The 16,241-nt window shown below is 51.6% G+C and overlaps 3 protein-coding genes across 10 annotated transcripts in view; all 3 read right to left on the bottom strand.

The window, feature by feature from the left end:
- Positions 1-2,128: 2,128 nt before the first annotated feature.
- On the bottom strand, positions 2,129-6,400 carry AQP10 (aquaporin 10). Its single transcript, XM_015650074.3, has 6 exons — positions 5,767-6,400; positions 4,610-4,736; positions 4,377-4,514; positions 4,176-4,294; positions 3,887-4,104; positions 2,129-3,816 (listed from the first exon to the last, which is right to left on the bottom strand). The coding sequence occupies exons 1-6, from the start codon at positions 5,869-5,871 to the stop codon at positions 3,573-3,575; spliced, it is 951 nt and encodes a 316-aa protein (XP_015505560.1). The 5' UTR covers positions 5,872-6,400; the 3' UTR covers positions 2,129-3,572.
- A 92-nt stretch (positions 6,401-6,492) lies between these two features.
- On the bottom strand, positions 6,493-8,377 carry HAX1 (HCLS1 associated protein X-1). Its single transcript, XM_015650076.2, has 8 exons — positions 8,181-8,377; positions 7,849-8,054; positions 7,615-7,766; positions 7,446-7,491; positions 7,212-7,327; positions 6,960-7,110; positions 6,741-6,886; positions 6,493-6,639 (listed from the first exon to the last, which is right to left on the bottom strand). Exons 1-7 carry the CDS (start codon positions 8,231-8,233, stop codon positions 6,768-6,770), a joined length of 843 nt encoding a protein of 280 aa, XP_015505562.1. The 5' UTR covers positions 8,234-8,377; the 3' UTR covers positions 6,493-6,639; positions 6,741-6,767.
- Positions 8,378-9,100: 723 nt separating this feature from the next.
- The window catches only part of UBAP2L (ubiquitin associated protein 2 like), a 30,408-nt gene continuing 23,267 nt past the window's right edge, over positions 9,101-16,241 (bottom strand). For 3 of the 8 annotated variants that reach the window (XM_015650060.2, XM_015650062.3, XM_015650066.3), the window contains 10 exons: positions 15,851-16,046; positions 15,656-15,744; positions 14,962-15,015; positions 14,278-14,359; positions 12,932-13,149; positions 12,738-12,843; positions 11,560-11,627; positions 11,070-11,267; positions 10,561-10,611; positions 9,110-10,067 (listed from right to left, as the gene is read on the bottom strand). In XM_015650060.2, coding sequence (XP_015505546.1) covers positions 9,972-10,067; positions 10,561-10,611; positions 11,070-11,267; positions 11,560-11,627; positions 12,738-12,843; positions 12,932-13,149; positions 14,278-14,359; positions 14,962-15,015; positions 15,656-15,744; positions 15,851-16,046 — 1,158 coding nt within the window. In that variant the 3' untranslated portion in view covers positions 9,110-9,971. Of the gene's footprint in view, positions 10,068-10,560; positions 10,612-11,069; positions 11,268-11,559; positions 11,628-12,737; positions 12,844-12,931; positions 13,150-14,277; positions 14,360-14,961; positions 15,016-15,655; positions 15,745-15,850; positions 16,047-16,241 lie in introns of all 8 variants that reach the window. The other 5 variants (XM_015650064.3, XM_015650065.3, XM_015650067.3 and 2 more) reach the window with 3 other exon arrangements.

The following is a 16,241-nucleotide window of genomic DNA, read 5'->3' as shown; positions in this document are numbered from 1 at the left end:
CCCGGGGGCCGCGGGGGGGCCAGAGAAATCCCCACGGGTTGCCGAGGGGCAGTGCCGGGGGTCCCGGGGACAGCCCCACATCCCAGTGGAGTAATCCCCACGCTAGCAGCACATGTCTCCCAGGCTGGGGTCCCCCTGCAGGCAGGCCTGGGGCTGGGGGCCACGGCCTCCACCACATCCTTGCACCCCCATGTCCATAGACAGGACACCCTGTGCCCTCAGGACCTTCCGTGGTGTGCCACGGATTGTGGGGAGACTGTGCTGCTGGCGCATTGCTAAAAACAGCTATGTAACAGTTGGAATTCACTACAATTTATTCGCTTTTAATAAAAATTGTAATTGCTTACAAACACTTGTAAGTTTCAACTGCTCTTAGTTGTAAAAATAGCTGACAAAGACTGCCCAGTTCAAGTACAACAATACCCACTTTCTTTAAAGGAGAGAAAAGGATTGTATATGGTAATTCAAGAATTACTTAAGGATGGGACTTCAGAACCATGTATGTCTCTTCACAATACACCTATATTACCAGCAAAGAAATTGGATGGAACCTACTGGTTTGTCCAAGACCTGACAGAAGTAAATAAAAGAAATATACATTGATACCCAGTAGTACCTAATCCTTATATTAAAATAAATAAAATCCCTCTAGTGCAACAGTAGTTTAGTATAATAGACCTCAAAGATGCCTTTTGGGCTTGTCCCCTAACAGAAGAAAGTAAAGATATATTTGTTTTCATCAAATTATCCCAAAGATTTATCAAATCCTCTAAGTTATTTAGACAAGCCTTGGAAGAGGTACTGGAACATTTCCCTAGTGTGCCAGAGGTAAAACTTAACCCATATGTTGCTGATTTACTTCTCTTGGGAAAAAATATGAGGAAAAAGTCTGAGACTTTACTATAGAGTTACTAGGGGTTTTTTTGGGAACCAAGGACTCAAACAACAATTGAAAAATTATATAGGAATCTTGAGGGTAGGAAAAACATGTTTGTAAATTTATGAGAGAGAATCAGTAAAGGACTAAATGTTACCAATTGTTGGGTGTGTGGGGGAGCTCTGATGACAGAGGAATGGCCATGGAAAGGTAATAGCCTAGGCATGCTTGAACTTCTCAAATGGAACTGAGCTAGCATAAAAGAAGAAAGCAGGCCCGAAGGGTGGATTTTGAGTTCCAAAGTAGTAGGAGATGAATGCCTCTGGCATACTGGGAAAAGATTCCTAAAAAGAGTAGGACAAACTTCCTGTAAAAGATACAAAATTTTTAATGGAACTTCTGTGTAGTAGATCCCTGAAGGACTCACACAGTATTGAGCTCAAGAGAGAAAAAAGAACTGTAGATATAATAAAGAAATTGAACTTTTCTTGTGTAATGATACTAAGAAGAATCCCTATTCAGGGATTTCTGAATTATCAAAATTCTGGAAAAACATAAATCATCAAAGCCATGATTATTGGAAAGCACCAGATGGCCTATTCTGGATATGTGGGAAAAGGACTCATCCAAAACTCCCTCCCCAGTGGAAAGGAGGTTGCACTCTAGGAATTATACAGCCAGGATTTTTCCTTTTACCAAGCTGGGATGGAAATAACCTAGGAGTACCTAGCTATGATGCTTTAAAAAGAAACAAAAGGGAACAAAACTAATTGGAGAGACATGGAGGACACCCCATCTTTACTGGGGTATAGATTAATGGCCTCCTGAATGAATAATACAAACATGGACCAGCCACCGGGGGCCATGATGGAAGCTAGGGATATCAAACCCCAATTTATATATTAAACTTCATTATAAGACTCCAAGCAGTTGTAGAGATAATAGTGAATAAACAGCCCAAGGCCTGGAATTAATAATCAGTAAACAAAGACAAACCAGAGCTACAGTATATAAAATTGATTTGCTTTAGACTATTTGTTAGCAGAAGAGGGAGGAAAATTGTGGAAAATTTAACTTATCTGATTGTTGCCTGCAAATTGATGATAACTGGGATACAGTTTTTGATATAGCAAAAGACATTTGGAAAATAGCTCATGTACCAATCAAACAGTGGGAATCTATAATTGATAAAGGATGGTGGGAAGGCTTCTTTGGGACATCCTGGTGGAAAAAAAAAAACAACATTCATAATGCTTTGTGATATAACAAGTTTAATTTTTCTTCCATGTCTTATTTACTTAATTACTCATGTAGATCAAAGTATGCAGGTTGTAACAATGCCCACTAACCCCAAAAAGGCTATGATGCTAAAGAAGAATAATATTAAAAATCTAGAAGAAGCACTCATGATTTATGAAAGATACAAGTATACAAAGGATACAAAAGCTAAAAATTATAACTCAAGCCAAATATAGTAAGAAAAAGCAAAGGGAGGTTAGTTATAAACAGCTATGTAACAGTTGGCTTTTGCTACAATTTATTCACTTTTATTAAAAATTGTAATTGCTTGCAAACAATTGTTGTAAGTTTCAACTGCTCTTCAGGAATAGTAAAATTTTTAATTGCTTGTAAAATGTCTTGTGATTCTTTTCCTCAGGGTTGGGATTAATAAGCAAGAGATAGTATTCTTGTTGTGACTCAGAGATGTTTATTTAGTTTCTTATCTATGTTACATTCTCACAGACTGAGTTCTTCAGCACACTAAGCTAACAAACTGAAAATGGAGCCTTACATTTCTCTTTACAAGGCCTTTTAAATGTAAACTACCCAATTATAAAATGCCAACTAATTTATTTTTACTTTTAACCTGATAACCAAACACCTGTGATTCACACTGAAGACTTTTCCACCCAGTCACATATCATCACCCAAACCCATGATGAAGAAGGTGAAAAAGCAAGGCAAGCCTATGCCTTAAAACTTCCATTTTGCTACATACACATTACTATATCCTAAAAACTTAAACTCTATATTTTCCATCATGTGATATAACACACTTCTATTCAAACTACACATTAACAATCTCAGTTCATTACTCAATTTTGGAAACAATTTTACAGCTTCAGGTCAAACATAGTGTTCTCCTGCAGGTCAGTGCCTGTTAGCACAGAAAGCCTGAAATTCTTTGTGCCTAGGTTTCTAACAATCACTTTTGTGCAAAAAAAAAAAAAATGGGGAGGGGAAATGAATGAAGAGAGGCTATTATAAGAAGCAAGCATGCTTGTGAAAGGCATATCACAAGATATAGCTGCCATTGCAAAATGTATATCCAAGATAGCACAGGCAGAGAACAGAATACCATAAAAGGAAAATATCAAGTCTAAAGTGGCATCAGAAGACCACCAGAAGACCATCCTAAACTGCCTATGTGATGAACGTGACAGACCCTCAGACACTGTAACTGTGGCCATGTGAAATGCTGTAGCAATGTGAGGTGGGGTTGTGATAAAGGGTCTCCAAAAACCTGCAAAGTCATTTGAGAAAGTAGTGCAACTGTAATAGTATAAAGGACTGCTGGCTGACAAAGTGGGTGTGTCTCTGGCATTGCCAGCACCCAGCACTGTAGCTTTTGCTATAATAGTTGTCCCTCATTATCTTTCATTAAAGTCTTAAATAGAGGAGTGAGCTTCATTTCTCACACGCACGGTGGTGGGGGATACCCGGCAGGCACTGTCTCCTCAGTGTCCTTCTCCTTGGGTGACATCCCAACGTCTGGCTCGATGGTGGTGTTGACTAGAACGATGGAGCCCTGCTCTGCCAGGACTTCGTTATCCTCCTCCGGGTAGTGGAAAGCCACAAAGAGCTGGTACAGGGATGTTCCCACGGCAGCCCCCAGCAGCGGTGCTACCAGTGGCACCCACCACCATCCATTGCCCCTGCTGAGGATGGGACAGGGTGGGCTGGGGATCACTCCTGCCATCCCCACCTCACCCCCTTCCCTCTACCCACCTGAAGACCTGCAGGCCCCAACCTGCCAGACAGATGAAAAGCCGGGGCCCGATGTCCCGCGCAGGGTTCAGGGGGCAGCCACAGTTGGCGCCCATGGAGCACTCAATGGAGAGCACCAAGAGAGCCACAACCACAGGTTCAAGGCCCTTGGGGACAGCCTTGTTGCGGGTGTCCATGAGGCCCATGACAACCAATATCAGCACCCCTGTGCCAATCACCTGCAAGGACAGCACAGCAGCTCAGCACTGTGGGGACTGAGAGGGCTGGGGGATCTGACAGTGGCACCCACCTGGTCCAAGAAGCCATTGGCGACAGAGACATAGTCAGCTGGGTAGGTGACAAAGATGGAGGCAGTTTCTCGGGGGCCAAAGGCAGTAAGGGTCCCGTTGCTGTAGTGCCAGATGGCATCTGGGAGCAGAGCATGTCCATAAGCCTGGCCACCCCAGCATCACCTTGCCCAGTTGCCTTGCCCAGTGCTGCTCCCCCATACCATAGTAGAGGATGTAAACAGCTCCAGCAGATATGAAAGATCCCAAGGTCTGCACAACCACAAAGATGGGAAACTTCCACCAGGGAAACTGCTCGATCAGGCACATGGCTAAGGAGAATGCCGGGTTCATGTGGGCCCCTGCAATAGAGTAGTGAGAAGGGCTGGGACTGGAGGGTCCTGGGGGACTCAGAACCAGGGGATAGCAAGAGCTGGGACCCCTTCTTCTGTCTCACCAGAGATTCCCCCTGCTACGTAGATGCCTGCCATGACACCCAGGGCGCCTCCCAGGTAGCTGGTGAGGAGGTTCCCCTTCGTCTCAAAGAAGGTGATCTTCTGTGCAGCGCTGCTCAGGGTGATTGTCTGGAGAAGAGGGATGTAGCCCCACCTCAGCCCTGGTGTCCTCGTGCTGAGACCCTCCCACTGCTGATGCTGCAGGGCAGCAAGGCGAAGGCTACACTGGTGCTGACACCCCCGGGTTTTGTTCCCCAATATTTGGACATCCGACAGGGACTGACAGGGAGGTGGTTACTGCCCTCACTCGTAGTTTTGATGGCAAAATAACCAAATAACAAGCAATTAAGTAAACTGCTTTCTGTGGGGAGGTCTTGGGGAAGAGGTGCCACAACACAGGCCAGGGACACCACTTGCCATTGTGGGATGCAGCCCAAATGCTGAGAACAGCACCAGAACCCCAACCTTTGCCTGCGCTGCGGCAGGAGGTACTGAGGCACACACTGCACAGCACCACACCCTGATTGCACCAGAGCCATATATCACAGGGAGGACCATGCTGTGAGAACAGGGTCCAAGTGGGAGAACAGGCAGTGCTGAATTGCACATTTGAGTGTGGCACAGCCCCAAATCCCTCCAATACCAAGGGGCAAACAGCAGTGCAGCAGTGTTGTAGTGCATCTGAAAGTCTTGGCATCTCCCAAGAGTAAAACTCACCTCTGGTTTGTGTAATGTTAGTTCCTACCTGAGAACCTTTTTCCCTTCCCCCTTCCCATTGGCTGTGACCTCCCTGCATCCCCTGATCACCCCTGCCCCCTGGTATAAGAGATAAGACCCAGAGCATTTCGGTCTCTCTCTTGCCCCGGATGGACGACAGACAATAAACCCGGGATTATTCCAGCAAGTTTGGGCCTCCTGTGTCTAGATACTTTGAGTCTGTGTTGTATCCACTCCAGGACCCCATCCCTCGCCTGTGCCCAGTGAAGAGCGGGGCTCTCACCACAGGGGGTGGGACAGAGGGGTCTCCTGGAGAGAGGATTGCAACACAGCAGAACCCTGGAAGCCCTGGTACCCGGACCACCCCACCATCAGCCCTGTCCCACCCACATGACCCTCTCCCCCCAGCCACAGCCCCAGCCCACCTGCAGGCCCTGCTTACCATCATCACGAAGGTGGCCAGCAGCTCAGCCAGGCATTCCCGCACCAGCTGATTTCGGATGCGGAGCAGACCCCGGGCCCTTGTCAAGAAAGACTTGGTGCCCATAGTGCTGACCAGGCAGAGGCAACAATGACAGGACTGGCTGCAGTGGCAGCACTGGCAGCACTGAGTGGAGTAGATCTCTCACTCACATTCATAAGCAGGTTTTATGAGCCCCAGAGCCAGGTGGGTGATAATGCGCAGACTTTAAACCAATCATGGCTGCACCAAGGGAAATGTCTGGTGGGGACCAGAGTCCTGTGTGGGGCCAGGGACACCTTGTGACAATGCTGCACCCCAGGAGGGCCTGGCTGGGTGGGAGCAGTCTGATCCTCAAGTGGCTGTGGGGATCCAAGACCTCCCTCCCAAGATGAGCAGGCACAGGTATTTCCTGGCCAGGAACCCCCTTTGGCCCTGCCCAAGCCACAGATGCAGTCAACACTAATAAAGAGGTCCTGGAAAGGCCTCTGGGCTGGGCCAGGCCCTCAAGAGTGGCCCAGGTGAGGCATTAGCACAGCATTGGGCAGGGAAATGGGAGAGGGAGGTAACAAGGGAGCAGTGCAGGCATAGGAGCCTGGCAACCACCGGCACCCCTAGAGGGAGCCCCTTAGAATCATCCTGGTGGACAGGGGCAATCTGCCTCCAAATGCGGGAGATTCCAGCCTGAAGGAGCACGGAAAGTCACCATTTAGCATAAATAGACTTTATTGCTCTGTACACACATACACCTGGCCCCCACAGGGGTCCCTGTGGCTCTGCAGCACTGCAGAAGGTGGGCTGCCTCCAGACCAGGCACCACTTCCCAGCAAGATCTTCCAGCAAGATCTGACCCATCTACAACAAAAGCAGGTGGTGAGAAGAGGCTGCTACCCACTGCCTGCTCTGACAGGCCTAGCAAGCCCAGGGTCCCCCGAGCCTGCAGCTGTCAGACATACGGGCTGCTCAGTCAGGACTGGCCACAGCTACCAGCTGGAGAACCAGCGGCGGAAGAAGCTGCCCAGGGCAGATGAGGGGTCGCTCAGGTTGGCAGCACGAAGCTCATCTTGCTGTGGCCACGTGACAGCGAACTGTGCCAGCTCCCCTGGGAGGGCAGGGAGAACTCTGTCAGTGGGGCCCCTGTCCACTCCTTGCATCCTCCCCAGAACCTCACTCACGGTCATCCATGTTGACCACCTCCTCCCGGTAGTCCTTCTTCTGCCCATCCTCCTTGGTGGTGGTGATGAAGGCCTGGTCCCCCCTCCGGCGGGTGACTGTTGTCTCCCGGCGGCCCTGGCTGTCCTGCACAGTGCGGTGCTCCTCTACTGCCTGTGTAGGCAGAGTGCCAAGCCCTGAGAGACTCCCCAAGCACAGGGACTGCATCTCAGGTCTCCTACAGCCCTGCTGCACCTGCAGGGAGGGACACTTACCCCATCAGGAAGAGTCACTTTGGTAACAGAGACACTCTGGAAGTAAGAGTGGGACTTGGGCTCATTCGGTGTCAGGATGGTCCCCAGCCCCACGGAGGAGACCTGTGAGTCCAGGTCTGTGGGGAGATGTAAGATGGTGGCCACAGCATGGGGACAAGCCCTGGAGGCTGTGGCAACACAGGCAGGTGGAGCAGTGAGGGCAGAGGCCCTCAAGCCCTTGCCCCCAGCACCCACCTTGGTCTTCCTTGAGGCCAGGAGGAGCACGGTGAGCATCTCCCAGCTGCAAGACAAAGCCACGTACCACTGATGCCAGTGATGGAAGGCAAAACACGACACTGCAACAGCACAGAGCTGGCTACCGTTGTTGAGCCTACAGGAGGCAGACTCCAGACCCCTCACTCACCCCTAAGAAGGGTCTCCATGGCCGGGCCAGATCGCCGGCACCCCCGGAGCTCCCCGGGGCTGCGCGGGAAGGGGGACTGTCCGGCTGCTTCAGCATCGAGTCCCGCAGTGGTCGCCTCGCGCTGCCTTCACCGGGGCCGGGCACGGCGGGCTCTGGGCAGCAGAAGGGCGGCGGTCAGGCCGAGGGGCTCTGAGCGGCCCCAAGAGTCACACGCTCAGCCCTTCCCGTACCCACCGAAAGGCTGCTGGGGCTCGGGCCAGAAGCCCCCCAGGACCCCTAGGAGCTCGCCCATGTCCCGGAATAGCTCCTCGAAGCTGCCGCGGGACGAACCAGGGCTGAAGCCGAAGCCGAAGTCCTGGGGGGGCTGCGACATGGACGGGCCGCCATCCTCCTCCTCCTCCTCGTCCCACACGGCGCCGCCGAACAGCGGGTCCCGGGGTCTGCGGGACCGCGGCAGTGAGACACCCGGACAGCCCGGAGCAAGCGGGGAGGGCCGGGGCCGGTGGGACAACTGGAGGTTGAGAGAGGGGCAGGGTTTGTGTAGGCGGGGCCCGGGTCCCGGCTACCTGCAGCGTCCCGGGAACCCGAAAAAGCCGCGAAACACGTCGAAGAAGCTCATCCCGCTCCGGGTCCCTCCGGGTCCCGCTCCCCCGTCCTGCCGCTGCGACCGGGCCGCGCGGCCGTAAAGCGCCGCAGCCGTAAAGCGCCGCCGGGTGTCGCGAGGCGCCGCGACAGCGGGGCCCGTCCCGTGTCGGGGCCCTGCGAGACCCCCGTGGGCCGGAGCCCTCCCGTCTGATCAGCCCCGGCCCGGCCGCACGAGCTGCCCCGGGGAGTGGCTGTCGGGGCCCCCCCTGGGGCCAAGTGCTGCTGGAACCGGCGGGCGAGGGCTCCATCGAGCGGCACCGGTGCTCCTACAGCCCTCCTGTGTGCCCCCAGCCGAGCTCCGTGAGCCCATCTCAGCCCTGCCGCTCCCCCACCAGGCCCACACGGCACAGGAGGGCTCCAACTTTGCCCCCAGAGCACCAGCCCCTTACCTTGCAGCAAGGAGGCTGAGAGGGAGCACAGGGCCAAGGGCAGCTCAGTGGTTCCAGGGACAGCCACTGCTTCCTCCGCAGCAGTGGTCTCAGTGCCCCACCCTGCACCTGCGACCCCCCTCCCGTGACTGTCCCAATGACCCTATGGGGAGGAGGAGGCTGGGGAGAGCACCCCTCAACCTCCAAAAGGAGCACCAGAGCAATAAGGACATAAGGCAGAGCACAGTAGGAGGCAGAAATGAAAGGTGAGGGTCTCAGAGAAGGGAGGGGTAGGATTATCCCTGTGCTGGCATCCTGCTGCCCAGTGCTGCAGCTGGGAAAAATCCACAAAAGGAGGGGATAAAAACACCAGCAAGAAGCTGGGGAGGGGTGGGGGAAGCACTGCCCCCACTGCCCAGGGCTGCCCACCCCCTACACCAAAAATAGGGAACAAGGCTGAGAAGGTGGAAAAAATACACACATCACTTTGTGATCTTTATTCTCTTCAGTAAATCCCCGCTCGGGGCTGCAGCTGAAGGGATCAGGTAGAACTGAAAAATACAAGATCTGGACTGCATAGAAAAAAACAAACAAAAAAACCCCCAAAAAAACAAACCAAACCCCACAAAACAAAACAAAAAAGGAAAAAACAAAAACAAAATAAAAAAATCCCCAACCCAAAAGCAGAAGATACTTACAGCGTGCAAGCAGGGCAGGACCTGCACTCTGGGCCCATGAGGATGGAGGGACGCAGATGGAGAACATAAAATACCAGGGGGGACCCCTTGCTGGGGTGGGGGAGAAATGAGAGAACTAGAGGACAGCATGGGGTTTTTGTTTTTATATACAAGACACATTTATCCATTAAATTTAGAACACGGTACAAAAAAACCACTTCAACTAATTAATCTTACAATGCTGCTCATATCAATTACTGGTCTTAATCCTAATAATAAGGGGGTTTGCTGTAGGCGACTCGCAGCTTCCACTCCTTTGGATCTGAGAGATTCTGGGGCAGCTGGATGGGAGAGGGGATAGAAAGGAGTAAAAACCAAAAAAGGCCCCTACGGCAAACGGTTCAGATCTGAATGCGGAGAGAGAGGGAAAAAAAAAAAAAAAAAGGAAAAAGAAAAGAAAAAAATACAAATTCTATATTACATACAACAGGAAAGTGGCTGAAGACAGACAACGCAGAGGTGCCTGCGGCCTGCCCTGCGGGGCCCTGCCAGGGCTGGGGCCTGGGTGCTCCCCGCCACAGGGCTCTCTCCTCCCTGGGATCCTTCCTTATCATTGGGGTCACTGGGATTCTCTTCTGGAAGCAAGTGGTGGCGAGAGGGCCCAGCCTCAGTTGGCACCCCAGCTGTAGCTGTTGTAGGCAGACTTGTTGGCCTGGGATTTCTGGGGGATGGAGCTGCCTTGGCTGCGCTGCCCGGAGCCGCTCTGTGGGAAAGGGGAGAGAGAAGGAGAAGTGGGTGGTGAGTAGAGGGGAACCACCCCCAGCCTACTCCACAGGGCAACACTGGCATGCCTTGGTCCCAGAAGACGGCTCTGGCCAGGTACTGTGGGAGACAGCTCCTCAGCAGCTGCCGGTCTGCCTCAGCCCAGTTGAGTTCCCTGGTACTGAGGCTGCCTCCAGCACCTCGCAGCTGTGCCACCTATGCCCCAGCACCCTCCCTCAGCTCCACACCTTGCTCCAGGCCAGCAGCACACAGGGCCATGGGCAGCAGGGAGAGGGGAGACGGGGAAGGGTCGGTGTGGGTTGTGTCTGCGCGCAGGTGTGCATGTGTGTGTCTATGCACATACTGACTGAGGGCCTCTCTTCTCACCTTGGAGGGCCATGGGGGAGAAGGAAGGGGCTATGTGATCCTGGGGAGCCTTAGGGGCGGGAGCAGAGCCCAGGGCAAGTGCAATGCATTTTCAAAGAGTTCATTACCTGATCTTCCTGCTGGCGTTGGTAGCACAGTATCATCTGCAAATATGGAAGCTGTTGCAGTACCAGGATATGTAAAATAAAGGGACAAACTATGACAATAGAAATCCATGGTTAGACCTGAAAGCTCCTGCAGGGTTGTGGCTATGGCAAGTAACCCCTTTGGAAGCTGGCCTGCGGAGCTGCCCCTCTGAGGATGGGGGAGGTTGGGGTGCCCCAGATGCGTCTGTGTGAGGGACTACCTGGCTATATCCGGGTGCAGCCCGGCAGCAGGGGGGTTGTGCTGAGTACCCACCCTGGCAGAGCGCACCCCAGACCTTCCTTCTCACCTTATCCTCTTAGCAGCCCTGTGTGTATGTGCAGGTGTGAGCATGTGCATGTCACTGCGTGTGTCCGCCGCAGAGCATGAGGGAGGGAGGCAGGGAGGGAAGAGGGACCAGGGAAGTAAAAGGGGAGCAAGAGCCCTAGGAGATACCCCAGCAAGGGGCTGAGGTGCCAGGGGTATTGCTTACCTGCCCATCCTGCTGCAGGTGGTGGTGGAGGATCTGCGAGTGAGGCTGCTGATGCGGGGTCAGGATGTGCATGAAAGGGGTGGGGGGGTATGCTGCTGCTGTCGCAGGGTTGATGGGGCCGCCGCTGCCCAGTGCCGAAGGCAGGTTGAAGGAGGCTGCTGGGGTTCCAGTGTGAAATCCCTGCTTCTCAAAGGATTGCTAAGAAGGAGATACCAACAGCAAAATAAGGGCTGGGGGCCAAGCTGGCAGTTTTCCCCTCCCCATCTCTACACATCACAGGCCCAGAGTCAGCATGTGGTACAGGGAACAGACAGAGTCTCTTCCTATGGCTCTTTCTGGGCTTGGAATTCCTGTAAGCTGGGAAAGGTCACGCATTTCCCTTCTCCCTGGCCAACTGATCTAAGGGGAGGAGAATTCATTGCCCAGGGAAGCTGTCTCAGAGCTTGGCTTCTCCTCCCCAGCAACACAGGAAGAACTCACAGACACTAACCTGAGTTTTGGAGTACACAGAGCCCGAGATGTCTGGCACACCTGTATTACTGGATGTCACAGATACACCTGGGGAGAATGGAGAGGTGGGTGTTAGGCAGCAGCCAGCAGGTCAACAGTAGCTGCTTGCTGCTAACACCAGCAGCACCTGGTGGAGAGTTCCAGTGGTCAGAGATCTGCAGACAGACTGGCCTGGGCAGCCAGGCCCTGGCATGAGTACATACAAAGCATCCAAATAAGTTATTTTGCTCTGGACACACACTGTTTCAAAATGCTTCCAGAAACCAGCTGAAGGGCTGGCTGCCACCCAGAGAAACACGTGGAAAACAGCAGGTCTGAGGAGAGCTGGGGAACACAATGGACAGACAGGGCAACAAACTCCCAGCATGTGGCACAGCAGTAAGAACAGCCCTAAAGCTCCTCAAGTGTAAAACAGGCAATTGCATGAAAAGCAAGTCAGCTGTGGGCTGGGATGGCTGGTACAGTGATCGACAACACAAGGCCCATGGGATGTTGGCTGTCCATAAAAGATGGTGGCCCAGAGGACACCTCAGCCATCATTTAATGCCTGGAAAAAGTGCTGAAACCAAAGCTGTTTGAAGGACTCAGCACCAGGTCACCTGGTACAAAGCTGAAATATCTTCACAAAGAGAAAACACTATCTTGAAGGGCTCTAATGCAGTGAAAACAGTGAAAAAAGGAATTTGAAGACTGGAAGAGCTTGAAAGAAGACGGAAAGCCCTGCATAAGTCAGCCAGACACCAACCAAGTACCAAGACAGATGGCAGGTTCATGACCTTCCTGTATCTTTGAATTAAGGACTTCCCTAGAAAGTGCCTGCCAAATGCTGGTGGGAAACAAGTTCAAATCCAGAACAATTCTGTTAATCACATATAAGCAGTTAAAAAACCAACAAACCAAACAATTCAGCACCTTAAGCTTCTGATAGTGGTCCAAGGGCCAAGACAGCTGACTGCAGGGCACAGAGGAGGGTGTGAAGTGATCTATAACCCCCAAACCCAGAACAATCCTGGGCCTTTCTGAGGATAATCAAACTACTTGGGAGCAGCACCCTGGCATTTTTCTCTATTACTGCTGTAAGACAGTAGTCCCTATCACAGCCAGTAAGACTAGGAGCAAGCCCTGCTGCTGTGGAAAATGCTCTTGTGGGTCTCTTACCAGTGCTGTACCCATGAGAGCCATAGCCACTGGGCTGCTGGAAAGGGGTTGCTGATGCATTGACGCTGACATTCACACCATGCTGCTTGGAAGAGGTAGGAGCAACCTAGAGAACAGAGAGGAACAGAGTGAGAAGAGGCTTTTCTGTGCCACCCTTCTGTCCAAATCCCACACCTTGCCTCTGGGAAACTTACAGGGAACACGGCGGGCCCATACTGGAAGGTGCTGGGGAGCCCTGGTACCCCTGTGTAGTATGGCAGACTGGTGTAACTGTAGCCAGGAGGCAGCGCCGGGTTCAGGAACGTCTGCTGCGTGGTGTGGTGAGTTTGGGTCTGGCTCTGCTGAGGCTGTGCCAGAGTTGTTGCAGGAGCAGGGGAAGAAGCATCACCACGGCCAAATTTTGTTAAGTCACCTGAAATACAGGAGGCAAGAGTGAAGAACAGATCCTGGCCCATTCCAACTCAAGCCCAAAGGTGATCCAATTCTTTCAATAAACAGTGACTTTAATTACCTCTCCACCCCCACCTCCTGTCAGCGCCAAAGAATGTGCCCCTCAGACCTTTGCACACTGATAAGTGGAGGCTGTTAATTGCTCCTTGGCCCTAACAGGACTACAGAGGCAAAGGGAAGCCACAGTAGCTAAGCCCACAATCTGTCACTGGATAAACTAGCAGAGCCTGATGCTAGAGCTGATCCTCATCTTTCTCTATGCACCACCAGCAGGACTGAACACAATCCAGATGCTTGCCTGGGCTGTACAGGGCTTGGCTGCAGTGCTGGGGAAAGCTCCCTGTGCTGATCTTGAGGAGCACCTGGCTTGGCTTTCCATGCAAACACCCTCCTACTCAGAGCTCACATAGTGCCATGCTCTGAGCTTGGCATTGCAGCCTCACCTGGGCAAAACCACTTCCACACAAACCACCTCCTGTCAAAGCTGAGAAGTGGTGCTGGGAGAAGAGTGATTTTCCAAGTGCAACAATTCCTAAAAAGCACGTGAAAGCTCAGCACAGTCAGTTCCCCGTGAGGATTGTTAGTGCATTCATGCACTTACCAAGGTCAGTGAGAGGTCATACACCCACTGGGTGCTTGGGTTCAGTTTGACAGGTCACAATTTTCTCACTTGCTTTCTCCATGAGATTGACCCATCAGAAAAAAAAAAGTAATTTCTCCGTATTTTGTGTTTCTTTCTGTTTTTACTCACAGTGCTTGAGAAGCCCTGCTTACCACCTGCCTCACAACCACCTGGAAAGCAGTCCCCCAGTTGTAGGCCTTGCAGAATCTTTCTGCCCTTCCTTACTCCCTTTCCAGCTGCCCCATTAACTCCTGCTTTGTCCACCTCTTCCCAGTATCAGACCTTGACACAACCAGATACTCAAAGGGAAGGCAAGAATTTAGCTGTGAGAAGCATGCTCCAAACCAAAAGCAGTGCAGGATGCACAGTGCAGGTGCAGATGTAGCTCCAGTAGACAAAGACATGGGACACTAGTAGAAGCAGCACAAACCCTGATGGGATGGGAATCAGAGCAGTCTTTTTCCCTACCAGAGTATGGATTGCTGCTCAAGCTGCCATCTCTTCCAGTCAGTGGTGTGGTGGGTGTAGGGAATGGGATGCTGTAGTAATCCTGATGAGTAAAAACAAAAGGAAAAGACATTTTATCAGCTCTGTCCAAAGTGCAAAGCAGTATCTTTCAGGAGAGAGGAATTTATGTACTGTAGCTGCAAAATATGTCTGAGTATTGCAGTTCAACCAGCCACATCCAGGCTGATCATGATCTACAGCAGCCCCAGGTTTCTGTAGCATGTACCATCCCCCTCATCTGGCTATTAGAAGAACCAGATAAGGTCTACTGGTATGCAGTACCTGCCTGGACTTTCCCCTCTGCTTTAAAAGAAAATGGACATATCCTATCGTTAAATAAAAGCCATTCTCATCAGGTATTTAGTCACTGGCTGTGTCATGGATCAGAGGTGAATCTCTGTAACAGCCCTACTGTTGTAACTCATGCTCCCTGTCTCCACATGGAATACTGCTTTAAGAGTAACTCATGCTGCCAACTTCCCACATGCCAAGAAGCAATTGATTAACTCCTCAATGCTGCTACAGAGAGGTGCATCCACTCAGCACCCCATTTTGACAGCTCTTCAGGACTGCCCACAGCTGAGCTGTCTCTATCCAAGCAGCACCAGTGGAAGTGGTGTGTCCTTGTCATTCTGCAGTACTCACCAATGGGAATCTCGTCTGGAGCATTTGCAAGTCATCATATCCATACACCTGTGGCTAGAAAAAGAGCCAGAGATGACATTAGGGACATGGACTACATAAGGACACCCAATTTTAGATTAAACACTTAGACAGACTTGAGAGAAAGCCAGAAGTAACCAGCCACATAAGCCACCAAGTGCAGGCAGCCACAGCCTCTACACAGGTTGATGCTGCCAGAAGTTTCTGTGAGTTGCTCAAAGGAAAGTGATCCAGACCATAAAGCAACTCAACAGTTTTTCTCCGGAAATCATCCCAAAACTGAAATCTGTCCTCACCTTTAGGAGAGGATGTGACACACACCCCTAGACTCTGTGGCCATTGCTACCCTTGCCCTGACTCTTTGCCCTTTGTCACATCATGTTTCTAACACAGCTCTGTGCTTCCACACTCTGTGCTCTGCCCAAAGGCTCTTCAGAGGCTGGACAGGCTGCAGAGAACAGGCATGTAGATTCTGCTCTGAGGTGATCACAACACACATTTACCTCCACAGCCACATAGAAATCATGGGAAAAACAGCAGGTCCAAACTCTGCCTGTCCAAGGCAGCCCTGCTGGGTTATGTCACAGTTTTTAGCTTCCCCACTACACCCCCTTCCTGCTGCAGAGGGAGCTGGGAGGTACCTGGTTGCATGACACCACTGCAAAGCTCCACTCACCGGATAGGCATGTAGCAACCCTGGAGCCATGATGTATGGATTAGGCAACAACGGTGGGACTCCAGGAGGGAGATTGGGAGGGGCTTTTCCTGAAAAAGGAAGAGAAAGGAGAAGTTCCACAGTAAAGCAAACAGCAGAAGCTCACTCTCTTAGCTCTCATACCCTTCCCTGGTACAGCAGTACCCAGGAAAGTACCTGATGTGGTTGCAACAGAGCTGCGAGTCGAGGCTGTCACTGTGGAGTTGCTGCTGAGGCTGAGGCCCAGGCTGCTGACACTGCTGAGGCTGGATGAAACGCTGACAACTGGTGGGGCAGCTGACACTGTGCTGGAGGAGGTGGAGAAAGTACTAGCAGAAGAATGGAGACTTGCTTCACTCTCCACACTTGTGTGCTAGGGAAGGAAGGGAGGAGAGTCAGGGCATCAGGCAGATAAAACCAAGTGCACAGGTACCACAGGACATTCTCTATGCAGAACACTATGCACCTCTGTCTGCATCTGGATGTTTCTGCAGTAAGCCTGGCTTAAGTCCAAAGTCCTGACAGCAGCCAATCCCTAATGCTTACAAACCTCTCTCATGGTTACATA

This window comes from Parus major, chromosome 25LG1 (genome assembly GCF_001522545.3).
Source record: "Parus major isolate Abel chromosome 25LG1, Parus_major1.1, whole genome shotgun sequence".
NCBI classification, from domain to species: domain Eukaryota; kingdom Metazoa; phylum Chordata; class Aves; order Passeriformes; family Paridae; genus Parus; species Parus major.
This window is presented reverse-complemented; position numbering and strand designations above follow the sequence as displayed.

What these genes read in the sequence shown, in the direction of transcription:
- AQP10 (XM_015650074.3), bottom strand. Translation starts at nt 5,871, where the DNA reads ATGGGCACCAAGTCTTTCTTGACAAGGGCCCGGGGTCTGCTCCGCATC. An exon ending in TGTTTACATCCTCTACTATG is followed by an intron (nt 4,295 to 4,376) that starts GTATGGGGGAGC and finishes CTCTGCTCCCAG; the next exon opens with ATGCCATCTGGCACTACAGC. An exon ending in CCAATGGCTTCTTGGACCAG is followed by an intron (nt 4,105 to 4,175) that starts GTGGGTGCCACT and finishes CTGTCCTTGCAG; the next exon opens with GTGATTGGCACAGGGGTGCT.
- HAX1 (XM_015650076.2), bottom strand. Translation starts at nt 8,233, where the DNA reads ATGAGCTTCTTCGACGTGTTTCGCGGCTTTTTCGGGTTCCCGGGACGC. An exon ending in CGAGCCCCAGCAGCCTTTCG is followed by an intron (nt 7,767 to 7,848) that starts GTGGGTACGGGA and finishes TCTGCTGCCCAG; the next exon opens with AGCCCGCCGTGCCCGGCCCC. An exon ending in CATGGAGACCCTTCTTAGGG is followed by an intron (nt 7,492 to 7,614) that starts GTGAGTGAGGGG and finishes TTTGTCTTGCAG; the next exon opens with CTGGGAGATGCTCACCGTGC.